This window comes from Haliotis cracherodii, unplaced genomic scaffold (genome assembly GCF_022045235.1).
Source record: "Haliotis cracherodii isolate W230 unplaced genomic scaffold, xgHalCrac1.p SCAF_4, whole genome shotgun sequence".
Taxonomy (NCBI): Eukaryota; Metazoa; Mollusca; class Gastropoda; order Lepetellida; family Haliotidae; genus Haliotis; species Haliotis cracherodii.
Genome location: NW_027266297.1, coordinates 64,913,578 through 64,933,618, shown reverse-complemented (window position 1 = coordinate 64,933,618; position 20,041 = coordinate 64,913,578). Strand labels below are relative to the sequence as shown.

Here is a 20,041-nt window from a genome sequence, read left to right as displayed (position 1 = left end):
AGTATTGATTTGTTGGAAAACCATACAGTTTAAATCCGAATGTAGCATTTTTGTATGAATACTTTGTTCACAGCGCCAATGGAGTCTCATGCGTTTGGAAAATGGGATTACACAGTGTTTGGTGTCATGGTGGCCGTCTCGGTTAGTATTGGTATATACCACGCCATAGTCGGCAGACATAGTAAACTGGAGGAGTACTTCCTGGCTGGACGCGCAATGCCATTCTTCCCCATCGCATTGTCGATGCAGGCCTCGTTCACGTCGATCGTTACCATGCTTGGAGTATCAGGAGAGGCGTATAGTAATGGCATCATGTGGGTTCTCAATGAAGTAGCGTACTCTGTGGGAAACGTTATAGACATGTGCCTCCTGCTGACCCTTCTGAAGAGACTGAACTTATCAAGCCCATTTCAGGTAGTGTTGGTATCATATTCTCGATTACCATGAACAGTCAGTGGACAGGGAGTAGCTTAGTGTGTAGTGCATTCGCATTTCATATCCCCAACATATTGTTACTGTAAGAGCACAATTATGGTTGTTAGTTGCCCCTCTCAAAGTTTGGCGGAACTTATAATTTGTTATTCATCATTTCAATTTGAACGGGCATTTGACCGTTATTTGTTCAAGATTACTTGTTCTGTGTAATGTGACACAAATGATGTTCAGTGTTATTGATTATTTTGTCTTGAACTATACGTCCTGGTGTTTGTTCAGGTGAACACTTTACTTGACTTGGCATGTGCTTGTGACGGATGCCACTGGAAAGGCAGGATACGGTTATGTTTTCGCGAAAGCCTGTCATGACTGATGGATAGTAATTTATAAATAAAATCAAGAAAACCATTTCCATAATCATAAGAAATCTCTGCTAAAACAAGAGTCCATGTCACGATTCCTACCACATCATGAACATATGTGTATGGACAACTACAACACAGTGATGATACCAGGTACTCGCAAAAAGGTAAGCGTATCCTCCCCTACTGGTGCCACCCGTCACAAACATATACAAAGTCAAGTGTTCACCTGAACAAACACAGGAACGTACATTACAAGAAAATAATCAGACATCATTTTTTGTGACCGTTGCCTCAGATTTGGAGGTCTACCATACTCCTTTATATTGTCCGCACAAATAATAATTCTTTTAGCAGAGATTTTTTTGGGATTGTTTAAATGGTTTCGTAACTTTTTTTTTTTGTGAATGCACAAACGATATATTCTGTCCATTAGATATTATTTCATAATAATGACACGCCTGTATTATTTCAATGAATTTAATTGTCTTAGATCGAGTAAACAATGAGTAAAAACATGCGTCAAAATATATTTTGAAAACAGATTTCCATTGTTCTTCTCTTTTCCAGTATATCGAGGGTCGCTTCAAGTCAAGACTTCTCACCCTCATGGTGACGGTGGCGTCTTGTTTAAAGAATGTAAGCCCCCTGTTGACATCAACAGTTCGACCTCTGAGTAAAATATATTTCGTGAAGCCAGTGACAATAATTTATACGTTTTATGTCTAGACTTAGTATCATATGTATTTAAGGACAGTTTGGTTGTATGGTGTTTAATGATCATCATAAATCGTATTACCAACTTTCTTTACAAAGACTGGAAACCATGCTTATAACTGCTTTATAAGGAATAACTAGAGAGCCAGATGAAAATGATTTTACATTCTTCAAATTGAAACCTGGAATTCAAACATGTTTTATTTGTAGTACAAATTCAAGTGATATATATTTTTTGTTAAGAAGCCTGTTATTTAACACACGAAAACAAAGTCTCATGAATGTTAATTATTTACATTCATTATGGAATCCTCCAATAGTCTATATATTGTTCCCAAACACTCAAATAGTTATGAAATAAGTCCACCCTCCACTAGATTGATGGTCCTCTAGTAGAGTCATACGTGTTAATCAGCCTTGCGCGTATGCAAAACGCACAATTTCCTGGCCATCAATGAGGAGCATGTGAAATCAAATATAGACGCAAACAATGAACGATTTTGCATCTTAACAATAGACTCATGTCTATGAGAGATGTCAACACAAGCTGAAATGACGTGGGGTCAATTGTCAGTTTACAACTCAGTATTACGTATGACACCATTAAAAGAGACACAAGCTTGACAACAAAGCCTTATTAGATCGCTCGTTAGATACGTTTTGAAACAACTCGTAAGATAAATGGTATCTCACAAGCACTCGTGTAGTAATCTCTATAGATACACCCCCTTTGGATGTTTGTATCACTTGACTTCCTTGTGCAGAAAGTAGGTCTGGTTAGATGGAAGGTCGTCAATGTTATCTCTAACACAAAGTTGTACAGTATTGAACTTGCTGCTTACTATAAACAGTAATAGTAAAGTAAATGAGTAGAAGTGATTTACTTTCTATCGCTACTATTTTCTGTGTTGTGTGTTTGGGTGATCGCTGCGCATGTTTGTAGGCAAAATATTACAAAATACTGAAAGAATTCCCTCGTTCAAAATCGCTGAAAGTTTTATGGATAAAAACATGTTTTAATGAAATTAGTATTCAGATGGTATATGTTTGCTTCTACATGGAAGGATATCGTATCAGTGAAGACTATCCGAGTCCTTTTCCATCATCCAGTCTTTATAAGATGAACATTGTGCATATATATATATATATATATATATATATATATATATATATATATTTATATATATATATATATATATATATATATATATATATATATATATATATACCTCGGTTGCCCTGTTTTGACTAAATCAAGTACAACAGAACAAAGTCGTCAGACGATTGTAAGTAGCTGAATCACAGCCGACAGCAGCTAGTATATTCAATTTGTACCAGAGCACTATCTTTACAGTTTTTTATCGTTAGCAACAGCACGATACATCATATGACTGATCCAAGTCAGACTGACATTGGTTGCCCAGAGCATTGCAGACCACGTTCGTAAATCAGGTCAAAGACGCAAGTCAGAGGTAATGTTTTGGTGCAAAGACATGGACATCTACGTCATTCTTTTGCAATTATGCAGATTATGGCCCCACCGTCGATGGAAAACTATTTGGTTCAGCGACTAATAAGGAATTATGCTGCATCAAGCTGATGGGCGTGCCAGGGTGTACCGACGTATAGGGTCGACAGCTTGGGCGTTTGGCGGAAATCTCACCTTGTGCCACTGCAAGGCAGCTTAATTAAGGGCCCCTCACTATTGAAATCATACAGTCGAAGTAGTTCCCATTACGAACCATGCTCACGTCGTCTTTCGACAGAACAATGCTAAGGCATACAGTACATGTAACAACTGAATTTCTATGGGACCTCGCTGATCACGTAGTTATATGGGCCTCAAAAAAACAAATTTGAACACCTTAGGATTAGATCGCCGCGTCCGACATAGAAATCCTCAACCACAAACATTGCAACAGCTTGCACATGCACAACAGGGCGGCTTGGCTAACATCCCCCAACGTGTTGTCCGTACTCTCTTTTTGTCCATGGGCAGGAGTTGCCAGGCAGTAGTTGACCCTAATTCCCATAACCTTGATCGTCTTCATTTTCAAAGCAATGTCTTCATATTGGACACATGTCTACTGATGTCTCGCTTGCGATATATCATAGCCTGGTGTCGTAACTATTTGATAGTGATTCATAACACATGATCATAATACACTTTTCTCATGGACATGGAAAGCGTTTTGTTTATTTTATAACCCTCATGTGCTGTTCATGTGTGTTACTTCCCACATCCAACATCTTACCTGGGTTCACTTTGTTCAAACAATTTACTTGGCAATGAATTGCTTTACAGTTTGCATACTGATGCTGACCATTTGAGAGCCATTACAGAGATGGATAAGGAATTAAGTTTTAGGTTATGTGATTGACAGGAACTTTGTAGTTTATCGAAAATCTAAATCATACCAACTGGATGAAAGGTTTGTCACGTAAATCGATGACAGCACATGAATGTTTATCCTTTACAATCTGCAGCATAAGTGATACTCAATGTTTCTATGAGAAAAATAAGTTGAAGATTTTCTGAAAGATGTATTCGTCTGCAGTTTAATTGTTCAACATGACATGTTTGTGTACAGTTAATCAATGAGTTCTATTGGATGAAGTTTTGCTTTCTTATTTGCCAAATAGTGATACTAATGTTACCCTAATGATAACAGGTTTCATCTCAGTGAATATTGTACATCCTCCGATTTTGTGTCATTTAGTTTGTGTGAGTAGCAATAACGTATTTGCCCCCACAGGACGATCTTACTTTCTTTCGGTTTTAATTTATGGTGTTTTGTACCTCCAGCAAACACTTTTTGTTATGAATATTCCTTGTTCAGAAGACTGTCAATATGAGTGACATTCATGTGTGGTTCTTCAACGCTCGGACCCGTGAAGATTCTGGGGTAGAATAGGTCTTCAGCAACCCATGCTTGACGTAAAAGGTGACTATGCTTGTCGTAAAAGGCGACTAACGGGATCGGGTGGTCAGGCTCGGGGATTTGGTTGATGGATGTCATCGATCCCAATTGCGCGGATCAATGCTCATGATATTGATCACTGGATTGTCTGGTCGGGACTCGATTATTTACAGTTGGTTGGTTTGTTATTTAACGCCGCACTCAGCAATATTCCAGCTATATGACGGCGGTCTGTAAATAATCGAGTCTGGACCAGACAATCCAGTGATTAATATGATGAGCATCGATCCGATTATTTACAGACCGCCGTCATATAGCTGGAATATTGCTGAGGGTGGCGTTAAACCAACCAACCAACCAACAAATCTTCAACGTTCATAACTGGCAAAACTCATGACCACCAAATAAAGGGCAGTTCAGGCTACGCAACATGTTTACATCACACATGTATCAAATTGAAGAAATTATATTGGTTTATTTATGTGGACAGTTAAAAAATACCATTTCATATTGTTTTTTATGTTTTACTTTTCAGAAAGGCAAACTTTTTTTTATCATCATCGCATTGTTTCATAACATTCGATTTTACTCCCAAAAGGTCACACAGATAACGGTCGACAACGCCTGTGACTACGTGTATACAGGCACGTGTAATACTGCGTGGCGCCATCCAGTGAAACACACAGGTTTAGCGCTATTAAACAGGAATAATATATTCTGTAGTATTAAATTGTTAGGTGTACAGGTTGGAGAATCACTCCTCATTCTGAGTTTTACTTATACAATCCCTCCTACTTGTGGGTTTCCTAAACTGAGTCTTGTTATATCCTTATATCCTTACATATTTAATCTTACTCCTTATTGTTTATTTTTCAGATGTTCTACATGAGCATAATCTTGTTTGGACAGGGAATGGCACTGCAGGCCGGTAAGACAAAAAGACGGTATTGATTAAGACATCCTTTGTTGTATATTTACCAAAGAAAGTATGGAAAGTATATATTCAGTGGTGTCGTGAGTTGGTCCAGTTTGTATGAATTTAGGCAGGTATCTCTAACAGCATTTAAATAGAGCACAAGGGTGATACATGAATTCTTACACGAGTTCGTGAAATCAGTATGACACACATGTGAGTGTAATAGTAAATGTTACACTAAGTTGTATATTAATAATAATTATCCTCTTTAACTCTATGCATTTCTCTTTCTTATTTCAATCATTAGTGGAATCGTGCCTAAACAAAGGTTTCTGGCTTCTTCAAAAAAACATTCACCCGAACATAGCCAGCTTCAGGATGGTCACCTCCCAGCAGTATGGGTCGAGCATGATTTTCTTGCCGTTCTTCCCACACGGGCTGAGCATGTGGTTTCCCCAGGCAACTCATTCTCTTTCTTGAGCTTAAAAGGCTAGAGGAATTGTCATGTGGGGGTGGACGTTTGGACATATAGCGTGTGAGATGCGTATTTACATATCTGTAAACTTATCCTATCTAATTTATGCATTTATTCCACGATTGGAAGGTGGGGCACAATTCCCTAGTCTATGAAAACAACAACCGAAGGATATACACGAGGAAACTGGAGCTAATCAGTGAAACAAAGCCATATTCTGTAATATCGTCTAGTTTCATAAGACAACCCCCTGACACGTGAACAGAGAAAAACAAATTAAGGAAAATATGTGTAACATGTTCAAACGTGATTGAAGGTAATTGTATAGCTAAACAAAACAATGTAGACCTATTATCGATCCGGAATGTACCAAGCCAAATGATTCTTTAAGATCACATGACGATAGCACCAACCAGCTTGGCATCTCTTTTTACGCTTTATTGAAACCCTCAACAATATTCACAAAAGGATCGTCGATCCACTACCCTACAACACATGCCTGATGCCTAAAGCAGAGGTGAATTGAATGGGATCAAGACACTGACGGCGACTTCCAGATGAAGACCGAAGTCTCTTCAGACGGGCGAATGCATCCACCAATCAGATACTCAGTCTGGGAAAACCTGAAACAAATTATGATATACTCAGACAATCATGCCAAGGTTTATTATATCTAGAGAGAAAACGTAATACAAGGAAACTTGGGTACACATAGAGAATCTCACCAGAGTGTCTTTTGATATCATATATATCAACACAAGTTGATAAAAGTGGAAAAATTCCGAGGCTTGCCTTGTTATCATCCAACATCATTCTTCCAACTTTTTCAATTTGTAGACAGTAATTAGCAGTGTCTTCAGTGTAAAAAGTACTGCAAACAGCTTCAGTAGCAGAGCCATTAGTGATGTCATTTGATTGTGACGTCATGGTAACCAGTGACGTCACAATGGTCTGCAAAGCATTGTGATGTAATTTCATTGCAGCGATATCTACAGTGTAGATATCGCTTGATCTCATCCAAGCAATATCTCCTGTGGGAACCAGTTTTGGATGATAAATCTCACTCAAGCAGCCCTTGCGAGAGTTACGAGAGTTACGAGAAAAATCGTCATCAGTGTGATGCATTCACACACCCTTCATTGCAAGAGGTAATCAGCCAAGTTAGATGAAGAAGTGTGATGCCAAGATCCCAGGTCGGTGGTTGCAACCGAGATGACTTGTCTGCCAACTTGTAAGACAAATTAATGCTAGCCACAATCGTAGAGATATTTGTGACTGTTGTAGTAGCAGCTACGTAGTTGATCGCAGCCAAGTACGTACCTAAGGTAGAACCTTTAAGTAAAGAAAGCAACAAAACCCTTTCCTTATCCAATAGAAATATCTGCATAAAACAGAGTCGATTGTACGATTCCAACTATATCACTAGCATGTGTTTATGAATCACTATCAATTAGTAATGATACCCCCAGGTGTTCATGAAAAGGTGAGCGTATCCTGACCCCTGGTGGCACCCGTCACATTTTGTATCTTACAAGTTGTGAAATGTAAACACCAAAGGCTGGAGCTCTGGAGCATTACTTGACATGAATGGAAAGTTGACAGTTGGAAATTTGAAGTCATCCCTCTTGTCATACATTCTTTTGGAGAGTGTTTTGTTACTCTGAATCTTTATGGAAAGATCTCAATATGAAACAGATGAGGCGACTCACTAGTCTCCTTTATTTCAAGTTCAGATGGGTAAATCAGTGGAAGGGAATTGGTTATAAGATTGTTACTAAACGATATCAGATTACGATACACCTGGAGCTTAAGTTACCAAATTACCTTGTTTTGACTTTGCCAATCCAAAGTGAATTTCCGATTCATATGCATAAGGTAACAGATTCGCCAGAAAGGGAGCACATTTGGTGCCCATGGGATGCCAACTTCTTACCTTAATGTCTAACCCCTACATTTTACGTCGATGCTATCAATGAGGAAGTCCATCAATGAGGAAGTCCACTTCACATATTGTGTTTTCTCTGTAAACTTCAGATAGCATTTGCTTTCATTTTTTACAAATTATATAGAATATAGATACGTAACTGTATCTTTCTTCACCACGGTTTGTGACAAAAGCCCCAAGGATCAAGGAGTGAGTGAGTGAGTGAGTTGGGTTTAACGCCGCTTTTAACAGTATTCCAGTTATATCACGGCGTGTATGCTTAATGTGGGAGGAAAGCCCGAAGTGATGCAGGTCTCAGACGTTTACCACTTCGGTGAAACCCACGAGCACGGGTATGGTGCTGACAAACCTAGAAACATAATCGGGGCGAACCGGGATTCGAATCCACAATCATAGGTTTCTGGCGTGCCCAAGGGACGCAACTCTGCACAGCGAATCGCGGCGCCTTAGACGACTGGGCCACCTGTGCCCCCGATCAAGGAGTGAAGTTTTTCCTTAAGTTTGTCATGTTGGATATGGGTGTACAAAGTTGACAAAGCTTAAGTGGTGACCGAAGAAGGTGAAGGTATTCAGCTGTGTCTTGTGGATATGCAATAGCAAGTGTAAATAATATCACGCACATGACAGAAGGCTTCAAAAGCCTTCCACTTATGATCGAAAAGTGACTTTGTTGAAGATGAGTCTCAGAAATAGTTTTGGCTACCCTTCTAGAGTAACTATTGGCCACAAAGGATTTCTGTAAATGCACTGTGGAATTCCGATCCTGGGATGTTGGTCGAACCTTGGGGTTTCAACAAAACTTCCGAAAATGTTTATCCAGGGAGGAGTCACTTTTTATAGAGTTACGTCGAGGCTGCGATACTCCTCGATCCTTGGAACTTTATACTAAAGTTGAAGCACGAAACTGTTGAAGCATGTCCAGGGATTGACATCACTAGGTTCCAATGAACCAAGTCACCACGTCTGACCATCACCAAGTAATTTAGTCACCTTTTACGACAGGCATAGGTTGATGTGGGCCTATATTCTTATCCCGGTTCCCACAATGTGGCGACTCAAGACAATTTACTTCTTGTGTATATTTTTCAGTGACAGGGTTCTCGACGCTGGGTTCAATCTTAGTGACGTCAGCGGCGGCTGTTCTCTACACTTCTATTGTGAGTTATTCTTTGGCCATAGTCACAAATCATAAAGTGTATTTGGGGATCTGTGATTATTTTGTGACAATAAATATTGTTTCCGAAAATGAACTCATATTATGCATCTTCTTTCTGAGGTAACCATTGTATGTCTTGGAGCTCTGTCTGAAAAATGAATTTGGTCTTCCACCCCCAGAATATTATAAAGGGTCGTTTCCCGATTGGTTTGACTGTATCATTCATAGTTTATTACTTGTGCAATCCTGCATAATTGATAAATATAGTTTGGTTTAGTTAATGAAATGTAACTTCGAAATGTACTATTTTCATTTTTAAAAAAGTCTAAACAATCAAGTCAGGCCTAGGCTTTCATATGCGGGATAACTTTCAAGAGCAACATATTCCATCAAGTCACACTTTATTAGCACCTCTTCCTCGTTTCTTTTCTGAATCTAAATAATAATGGCAGTGACGTGGCATTGGTGGAGTTTCTAAGCGTCACATATTCGCTAGTTTTATGTATTACGAATTTGATGCATCTTTGCAAATACCTGAACATGACATTAATCTCATTTCGATAAATGTACAAGATGGATTCAATATCTGCTGAAACGTTTTCACATGATAACCGTATAGTTCTCAAAATGTATGGAGTGAAACATAGCAGGCTTAGTATCAAAACTGATATTTTTACATTTCACGTACATTGTTATCTATAATAATATATTTATAATGTTCCCAGGGTGGCCTGAAAGCGGTGATATGGACAGATGTTCTTCAGTACACCCTAATGTATACTGGGATACTAGCAGTTACAATAAAGGTGAGAAGTATTGCTTCATATATAAGTGGCATATAATAACATCAAATATTTCTAGCATCGTATAACGGATAACGTCACATCACGTCACGAAATACGGACGTAATCGTCCACAATTGTCATTGTTAGATTTATGACAAATTAGTTCCTAAAATACCTAAAATTCTACTGTGATGTTGTTTATGGTGGTGGGTAGGTTCCTGGTCATTGCATTACACCTGATCCCAACCCAAGTCATAATATTGCTTTACCGGAATATTTTCTTTATTGATTGGACAGTATTTAGTATTCAGATGTTAAATGAAATGTAACAGGGCACTATTGACGTCGGGGGAGTGCAGGAGATATGGAGCAGGGTAGAGTCTGGAGGAAGACTTACTTTCATGTAAGTACTGGTGTTGTCATAAGCGAAAAGAGAAGGAGGGTTGAAGTGAATCTGTTGCAGGGTTGTTGGAGGGAGATAAGCCTTCTACAAGAGGGACTGCAGTTCATGTATTCAAGTCGCAGCAAGTAATTGAAGTGCTGGTAAAATGCCGACTTCTGTCGTGACCAGATTTTAATAACTGTCATTGGTGGCGAGTGGACTTGAGAGTAACCTCCCCTGGTTGTTTATGAACATGACAGGTAGGATCATTTGAGAGTTATCGGTATGAGATGATTTTCGTCTTATTTCGAAGCCAAGTGATCATTCGATATCTATCTGAACACAACGTTTTCCTGCCAGCTTCCAACATTATCCTACATTCAAGAATGGAGACAAACCTACATAGTCTGAACATTCATGGGTGTATTTTCATTGTTTCTAGGGCCTGTTATTAATTGCTGCTGAGACTTATTGACTCGTTGTCTTGCCTGTTTTGATTGTAAACTTACAGTGGTGTGTTTGAATGTATCCTACGATTCATCATTGATCTTGTATGGTCATCTACTGATTTTTACAATTTTGTTATGTGTGAACTGAATTATGGGTTAACCTGTGGGTTTCAATGTTGAAATCACCCGTAACACTTTATATAGGGCTAGAGGTTTGGGGTGGATCTGCAGCAGGGTTATGGGCAGTGGAAGATTATCCTTCATATGACCTCAGTCGTTAGAGGATAATAAATAAAAGCGACAAAACTCTTTCCATATTCAAACGATTGTACGATTCCGACAATATCATGAGTGTGTGTAAATAGTGATGATATCAGGTGTTCGTAAAAAAGGTGAGAGTATCCTGCCCCTCAAGTGGCACCCATCACAAACACAGGGTAAAGGTAAGTCAATTGTTAACCTGAAAAACATCCAAGGAAGGTCTGCAGAAGGGTATAGTGTTTTAAAGGTTTGAGTCATGTCACCATGTAACTAATCTCAACAAATATATATCGGCTGATTTGTCTGGTTAATTTACTCAGAATTATGATCATGGTTATTATACATACACACCATCCATCCTGTGTTGTGGTGTTACCGCCCAGTTACTAGTACCGCTCATACCATTGTTTGAACCTACTCACACATGAAATAATGAGTTAGCCTACATATCAGGTGGGATTGTGATCCATAGCTATACCACTTACTGGTGAAAGATACCCTGTTCATGTCCATCATGTAATGCCCACACATTTTGTTTGTGTTTTCAGATATGACTTTGACCCGACTATCCGCCACACTGTGTGGACGGTAGGATTTGCCAGTATATTTTATGCATTTGGTGGTCTATTCCGACCTGCCTATCTTCAGCGTATTGCCGCCACGAAGTCACTCACTGACGCAAGAAGGTATGAACACATGTTTCCAATTTCTTTTGCTTTCATAATTTAATAATTGTAAAGTAATAGCATCATAACTGGAGTGGACTGTTGGTTACAGCCTTCAGACAGGGGTTCTTTACACATCCTGCGTAATGATAAAAGCGCCTTAAAACATACTAATTCATAGCTTACAGTTTCTTTAATGTTTTTGCAATATTAATTGCCATGAAAAAAACAGTCATTGTGCTCCTTCACGTTGATGAACGTGCAATAACAACAGTACTGTATGTTTATGTTAAAGGGCGATTATGGTTGGCCTTCTCTGCAGTCCCTTATTCGGAACCCTTTGCGTCATCGGTGGTCTTGTGGCATATGGTTACTATGACTTCAAGAGATGCGATCCTGTAGCATCCAATCAGATCGACAAAGGTGATCAGGTATTGGTCAAAGCAAAAGTTAAGCACCTTAGGTTTAACATGAAAGAGTACAGTTCTAATCGCTTCAGTTCAGTGGGTCGGCACTTTTAAGTTTTTTATTCAATCATACATGCGCTGTAAATACTGAAATTCTGTTTATATATAATATATAAACAGTAATAGTAAAGTAGAAGTAGAAGTGATTTACTTTCTTATCTATCACTGCTATTTTCTGTGTTGTTTACTTGGGTGATCGCTGCGCATGTTTGTAGGCAAAATATTACAAAATACTGAAATAATTCCCTCGTTCAGAATTCAGTTTTATAGATAAAAACATGTGTTAATAAAATTAGTATTCAGATGGCATATGTATGCTTCTACATGGATGGATATTTTATCAGTGAAGACTATCAGAGTCTTTTTCCATCATCCAGTCTTAATAAGATGAACATTGTGCATATTTGTAATGCCACCTTTTACATTATGCATATGCATACTGTGTGTGTGTGTGCGTGTGTGTGTGTGTGTGTGTGTGTGTGTGTGTGTGTGTGTGTGTGTGTGTGTGCTGAATAAAAAAGAACAGCTTTAAGAATGCATCTACGTAGTTCTTTTCGCAAATATTTAAAAATCTATGTTCCTGTTAAGACTCGGAAGTTGTTGCCAATGTTTATACAGGCAATGTTGTTTACATATTTTCAACCGAAACTGTTAACGAATATCTGGAACTGGGAAAGAAAGTGCTGAGTAAAACACATTCCACTAACCTCTCTCTTTTCCCTAGGTATTACCTTTCATGACAATCGACATTTTCCGAAACCTGCCAGGAATGCCAGGATTGTTTCTTGCAGCACTCTACAGTGCGTCTCTCAGGTCAGTTTTGGTCATATGAATTTTTGGACCAAAGGGACGTGCTACACGGCCGCACAGAGGGTATATCAAGTCATATTCACAGATGGATAATCTTTCAACGAATATATTTTACCACCATGCTTATCACTTTTCACAATTTGAAATTAAATGAACATTGAGAAGCCAAAATGCCCAGGTATGTTATTTCCAGTTAAATAAAAATTCAAGAATTGCATATCAAGTAAGATAATAATAAATATAAGTGACAAAACGATCTGCTTATTCATTGTCCATTGTACGATTCCGATTACATCAGGGGCTTTGTTCATGAAATTGTGATGCCACCCGATGTTCGCAGAAAGGTGAGCGTATCCTGTAACCTGTGAGTGAGTGTGAGTGAGTTGGGTTTAACGCCACTTTTAACAGTATTCCAGTTATATCACGGCCTGTGAGCTTAATGTGTAAGGAAAGCCCGAAGTGATGCAGGTCTCAGACGTTTACCACTTCAGTGAAACCCACGACCACAGGTATAGTGCTAACAATCCCCCCCCCCCCCCCTCCCCTTAATCTGTAAATAAATAACAATATCCATGTAACATGCATCTATCGATCTATCAGCGGTTTCTATTAGTGTCGGAAAGTGTATACGTTAACTGTACAACCACAAACACGTTAACTTGACATCTTGTTAATTTTTCAGCTCATTATCGTCAGGACTATCGGCCCTCGCGAATATAACATGGGAGGATTTCGTAAAACCCCATGTTTCTGCAATGTCGGAGTTCAAACAAATGGCTGTGGCCAAAGTATCAGGTATAACAGAGTAATACGAGTCATTGATTCTGAATTATATTTTACATTCAAGTACATTCAAGTACTTAACGTCGTGAGTTTGGGGTGGAAGTTAAATGGCATGTGGTTCATCACAACTCACAGGAGAACACAACTCCTCATCACTAATGGCAGTTTGAATGGCGTACGCCTCCGGGGCGGCATCGTTAGAGATTATGTTGTCTATATCTATTAACTTTTGTGCAAGTGAAGGGACGTCGCGTCACGTTGCAGCACGATAATGCCCGCCCTCACGTTGCGGGTCTATTAACATACTTTTTTGAGGCAGCACATCAATACTGTACTGCCGGATGACCACTCCCCCATAGAACATGTCTAAAATGAGATGGAGCGACGCATACGACGGGACCAGAATTAGCCCATAACGCCAGCTCGTACCACAATCGTAAATGTACGCCTCAACGGTTGCTTCAGTCAAGTCATTATTACCCTTATTTCTGTCGGTAGCATATTTTGATGTGCCTAAATGTTATGATCGCTCTTATGTCTGCTTCTCTTTTCAGTGGTGGCGTGGGGTGTTGCTATTTGTTGCGTGGCGATATGCGTGTCATCCTTGAAATCCATCCCCCTCCTTCAGGTGATAACAGGATAAAGCGCATTATTTGTCTCTGGAGATATTGAAGTGGTATCGTCAAATGGTGTATTGATAATTAGTCCGTCACTTTTTTCATCTTCCTACTCTAGGTGAAAAGGTTTCAGGACAATTATCTGTCTGAGCGTGTTGAATTATATTTGATTCAATCATTTACATATTTTCTAGGAGGAACTTTGTTTCAGATCTATTACAGCGCCAACTCAATCATTGCTGGGCCAATGTTCAGCCTATTCTACCTCGGTGCCATGTTCCCGTTTGTCAATACAAGAGTAAGTATACATTGCTAAATTGCCCCGGAATTGTAGATATATGATTCATCCCGGGTGTCCCCATATGGGAATTATCAGGAAAGTTATATTTTGCAACGCCACTGTTGAGAAATATCGATTGAAGAGACAAAGTTGCCTTGTATCATATAAACATGAAAGCTTGTAAATTATATGTATCATTTTCAAATTTCATAAAACAACCAACAGATTAGTATAATACATCGTCTTCTTTTCCAATCGAAGTATCTACAGTCGTATTATTAACAAACCTAATGAAATTGCTTCAACCTCGTCTAAGCAAATATCATGCAATACACTGTGGCGTCATTTCGCCCCAGAAAATGTCAACAAATTAAGTTGAAAGACCTATGTGCTTGCTTTATCACGGCAATATCGCAGGGTGACGTTCATCCAATTGTCATGATCGTTTTGATCATAAACACTTCCATGAAACGGGACTGCTTTAAGGTTTCGTTGGCCGCCTCAGAATTTTTCTAATGGCTACTATATATAGAATAGTGATGTCCCAAACCCTTGGTCATGCCCTTGACATATGTTATGAAAATGTCAAAGTTCAAGGTCACGAGGTAGAAAATGTCCACCTAAAATTGTCTTGTTACACTTTTTTCTCTCAAAAAGCATGAATGGATTTAAAATTGTACTTGGTATATACCTTTATTATAACGAAGCCCTGCTTTGAAACAGCTTTAGTCAAGATTAGTCATAGGTAATGAATGGTCAGTGTTCAGGTTCTTGTAAAACATAATTATAACATTGTTAGTTTCTGATGCATGATTACATCTACATACTTTTTTGCTTGTTGTTTAACGCAATATTGCAGCTATATGACTCTTGTCTGTAAATAATCGAGTCTGGGCCAGAAAATTCCAGTGATTGACAATTCTACGCAATTGAGATACGATGACATGCTTCAACGAAGTCAGCGAGCCTGTCCACACGATCCCGTTTGTCTCCTCTTACGACAAGTATGGGTTTCTGGAGATCAATTTGAACCCGGGTCTTTACGGGTGTCATCTACAAAGATAACACTTTATGTTTGCATGTATATTTGCAAATCCTAAGATATATCATGTTGGTGCAATGCTTATCAAAGGTCATTGTCACCCTTGAGACTGTTGTGAAAGACGGGTGTATCATTCATTGCCAGCTACTGTTTCACTTATACTTTGAAATCCTGATAATTGACAATTGTTGGATCTTAAGGAGTTGCCTTGATTAAGGTCAAGGTCTGGACACACTGATTTTGAACTGGAAGGGAATTTTATGACTTTGCATGTTTTAGGATATGGTGGTGAAATACTGGTTCTGTGTTTGCAGAACCTAGTTTCTATATATCTTATGACATACTATTTCTCATCTACTTCGCTTCTTTACATATTATTGCAAGTAACCCAGACTGTGTCATCAATTAATACTACATCCATCTCCAAATATCCCATGAACGTGGCACCGTGACTTTCTCCTAATTAGTCCTTTGTCGTCCTCTACTGTCTGGTATTCTGATAACCCTTGTATGGCAGCCACGAGTAGGGCACGCTTCCTTGCTGGACTATCATATTTACTCCCATATACGATTCATCTCTGTGTGGTCACACAATCACAGAAGGTTCAAAGTTGTTTACCTTAAATGTGGTCTCCGAGGTCTGTAGCTCATGTCCAAACTTGTCCATACTTGTTTCTGTACCCTTTTATGAAACTGAATACAACAAATATATAAGCATGGCACATTATGGTGTATTCTGTGTTCCTGTTGTAGATGAGATATATACTGTCCATGCATCGCATATGTGGAAGAAAATTAGAACGTAACTAAAATATTAATGTGTTCCTCTGTTTCTAATGACTAATTGAGTGGGTAAATTCGACTTAAATATCTTACAGTATGTGTCTCTTCAAATGTCATTGCTGCACTGAAGACTGAAAGTAAACTGAACATAAAATATATTCCACCATTAAATCGGCGAGCTTGTATAACTAATATAGTATCCATTCTCTCTCCCTAGAGCGCTATTGTTGCACTGCTGGTTGGGATCAGCTTCCTGACGTGGCTGGTGGTAGGTGCTAATATTTCCCCAGGGGTGAGGAAGACGCCCCCTCTACCACCTGCCCCGACTGATCACTGCCCGATTGTCAACCTCACTCTGCCATACCCCATGACGACACTGAACTCAACCAGTGATGATCTACACCAATATACGGGGTAACGCATTTTGCTATGTTCAACAAAGAAACAAACAATGTATACTCTGCAAAAATGTCACACATCATTGTCATCGACCCAGGTTCCACATGGCACACATGGAACTGTAGATTTTCATGGTGAAGGTCATCTGTTCTCAATATCTTTTAAGGACACCATTCGAGTCCAAAACTGACTAGCATCGTCGTCCCATGGGAGCAATCAGATCCCGACTTGTGGCCTGAGGAATGTTCACCCACACTGCGGGCAATGCTTGTGCCAACTGTTGGAGTTTCTGTAATTGTTTTCTGGCGTGCTCGCAGTCGTTGATCCAGTTCATCACATAAATGTTCGATTGGGTTTAAAGCTGGAGACGTGGGGGTCATGGCAGGGCATGACCCGCAAATGACGTTCGCTCGGAAGGACGTGTGGCCAAAGAATCTCACAGCTGAATATGATTCTCCTGTTTGCAGTCGGCCGATGACGTTGTTGTGTTGGGCTTCCGTCAGTCGTGGCATGTTTTCGCTGTTCACTTACTGTAAAATTGTGATAGCATGCAAATGAAAACCCAACATTTTTATTGCCCAACAAGTGATATTGAACCTGCATATCAGGTTGGTGTGTTTCGGCGCCAGGCTGTCATTTGGTTTGGGTTTTGCGATTTGTCCATCGTTTTACCTCATTCCTGCAGTATCTCATTCTTTCCAAACAAATCAATCTCAGTCCATGCAGAAATGACCAATTCATTTTGGTAATAATTTTGTATGGATGTCGGCAACACTGTGACATATTTACGATTTTACTACCTTTACGGATTTTTCTCAACCAGTGATGATCTATGCCAATATACTGGGTAACACTCGCGACGCTTTGCTGTGTTAAAGAAACAAACAATGTATATGATGGTTAATATCCTTCAAACTGTATACGTCAGCTGCTTATGGCTTACATTAAAGAGTATCTTGAATTGTTGATATTTGTTTTGAAAAGAGAAATTACGTTTGTTATGGTAATAAGAAGGATGAAGTCAAATACGTCTCCACCCTGAGAGGCAACACCTCATGAAATTCGCCCCCAATCATGACTTACTCAATGTTTTCTTTCTGTCAGTGTGGTAACTAAGTATGATTTCCTGCCAGGTCTGGTCTTGACGCCTTTTACAGCCTCTCCTACATTATGTACCATGTGTTTGGATTCCTCATCGTGCAGGTGGTGGGCGTTGTTCTCAGTCTGGCCACAGGTAAATGCCAATATGACCAACTAATATACTATCTTCACCCTTTCAGGCTTCATTTTATGTACGTTCGTAGAAAATATTCAATTGAACACCATATATATTCGAGTGGAAAACGAATCAAAACATCGCTATGAAACACACTTTTTGACTGAATACTGCAGGTGGAAACAAGGATGGAGTTAACCCTCTCTACGTCAGAAAATTCTTCTGCTGGAGGAGTGAACCGGAAGAAGAACATGTGATGGTCAGTATCATGGACCAGAACCCAAGGAGGTCGTAGCTACTTGCAGAATTATAACTGTGAAATGGGTACCAACTACTCAAACATAAATGTACAATTCACCTAATCTGATCCTTCAGAGATGAAAATCAAGGAAACAACTGTGAAACCGTATTAAGCATATTATCCAGATCTGTGCAAAGAAATTCATGGTACCAAGCTAGATAACAAGATGATTTTGATTTTCTAATCTTGAATTTCGTCGTCATGCTATGAAATATACCATTAGTTCCAACTTATGACGTCTTCATTTCTCAACTGTTTAGGTACTTTAAATCATTTAACATGTATTTCATGACTAAACTTCTCAATTAAGGCTTCACCATCTGGGGCCTGGGTAAGTCATTCCATTTAAAGTCTATGGCAGACATCAGTCAACCACGAAATGTAACGGATTGGATACTTTACTCAGGCTCTGCTACGTGTCATCGTGGGACGTGGGACGTTGTACATTCTTTCAGTAACTGGTTCGTCTGGTTCTTATTCGATTATGTCGAGTGCTTTTTTCAATATTGCTCACTGCAGCAATAACAAACAAATAAATGACTAGCATGTGACCATTGCATCCTGTCCTAATGCCAAGGACTTTATGTTGGCTCGTAGCTATGAACCTCGACTTCAACATGTGCTTCTCTGTTTTTGTTGCAGACTTCAAGAAGGTTTGCTGACACATCAGATGCCCCGGTGGAAGGATCAAGTGGCTCAAACGATGAGGAGCAAACAGAATCGTTCATCACGAACAGAGTTTTATGATTATTGGAATTAGTTTTCATATTATTTACACATACAGGACACGGGATCCGCATTCACTTTATTTTTCTCAGCATTTGGAATCCTTAAAAGAGGGAGAAGCATTCGTAAATTCACCATATATCAGTTGAACAGCGGTGTAACCATTTTTATATTATTCTGTATGTCAGGGACACTGTATTTTGATTATTCAACTATAATTTACATTAATTTGTATCTCCAACTGACAGAACATTTTAGAAACGTAAATTATCTTAACAGACCATTTACAGAGGAAGAAATATATTCTTGTTTAAAAGTGTTCAAATAAAAAAGGACTCCTCGACCAAGTAACAAAGAACTGTACACCAACTCGAAGAAAACTGCTCAATAAACTGGTTAACCGTGGTACATTCCCTCCCCAGTGGGGAAACAGTATTATTTGTCCACTGCACAAGGCAGGAAATGTCAAAGAGCCTAATAATAATAGAGGAATATCCCTTATTGACTCATTTTGTAAAATACTCTGTGTTGTATTCAAGAAAAGACGGGAGTTGTGGTGTGATAGAAAGAACATGTTATCTGAAATGCGAGCCCGTGTTTCGGACAAAATGTTGACCAGATTTGCAGGCCATGATCCAAAAATATTTATCTGAAAAAGATTTTATTTAGTTTCTATCGATTTTGCAAAAGCATTTGATCTTGTCAGTGATAAAGTTCTATTCCAGAGGTTTATTAATACATATATATATATATATATATATATATATATATATATATATATATATATATATATATATATATACGCAAACAATGAACGATTTTGCATCTAAATAATATTGACTCTTGTCTATGAAACATGAATTGATCGTGACAGTGTCAACACAAGTGACTATCTCAGGCTGTAGTGGCGTGGGGTCAATTGTCAATTCACATGTCAGTATTACATATGACGCCATTTAAAGAGACAAAGCCGTGTTTCCAGGTCTTGACCAAGGCCTGTCGCACTAGTTGCTTTGAAAGTCGGCGTATACAACATTTCATTTCATCCCACACAAGCATCAGGCCAAGGGTGTGTTGAGATGTGCTGTTGCCCAATGAAGTATATGACCACACACACAACGTGAGGCAGTGCATTGTCCTCCTGTAAT

At 39.0% G+C, this 20,041-nt stretch overlaps 1 protein-coding gene across 1 annotated transcript; it reads left to right on the top strand.

Annotated features, from left to right (window-relative positions):
- Nucleotides 1-69: 69 nt before the first annotated feature.
- On the top strand, nt 70-19,298 carry LOC139480148 (sodium-coupled monocarboxylate transporter 1-like). The gene is made up of 16 exons (XM_071263182.1): nt 70-414; nt 1,368-1,436; nt 5,312-5,363; nt 8,861-8,928; nt 9,653-9,733; nt 10,045-10,115; nt 11,353-11,490; nt 11,765-11,900; nt 12,661-12,749; nt 13,429-13,541; nt 14,084-14,157; nt 14,358-14,444; nt 16,469-16,665; nt 17,784-17,884; nt 18,043-18,125; nt 18,810-19,298. The coding sequence occupies exons 1-16, from the start codon at nt 79-81 to the stop codon at nt 18,912-18,914; spliced, it is 1,800 nt and encodes a 599-aa protein (XP_071119283.1). The 5' UTR covers nt 70-78; the 3' UTR covers nt 18,915-19,298.
- The last annotated feature ends 743 nt before the right edge of the window (nt 19,299-20,041 follow it).

Excerpts from the sequence above, each read along its gene's own strand:
- LOC139480148 (XM_071263182.1), top strand. The coding sequence starts at position 79 with ATGGAGTCTCATGCGTTTGGAAAATGGGATTACACAGTGTTTGGTGTC. Across the intron at positions 5,364-8,860 it reads GGGAATGGCACTGCAGGCCG|TGACAGGGTTCTCGACGCTG; the intron begins GTAAGACAAAAA and ends TATATTTTTCAG. Across the intron at positions 8,929-9,652 it reads CTGTTCTCTACACTTCTATT|GGTGGCCTGAAAGCGGTGAT; the intron begins GTGAGTTATTCT and ends TAATGTTCCCAG.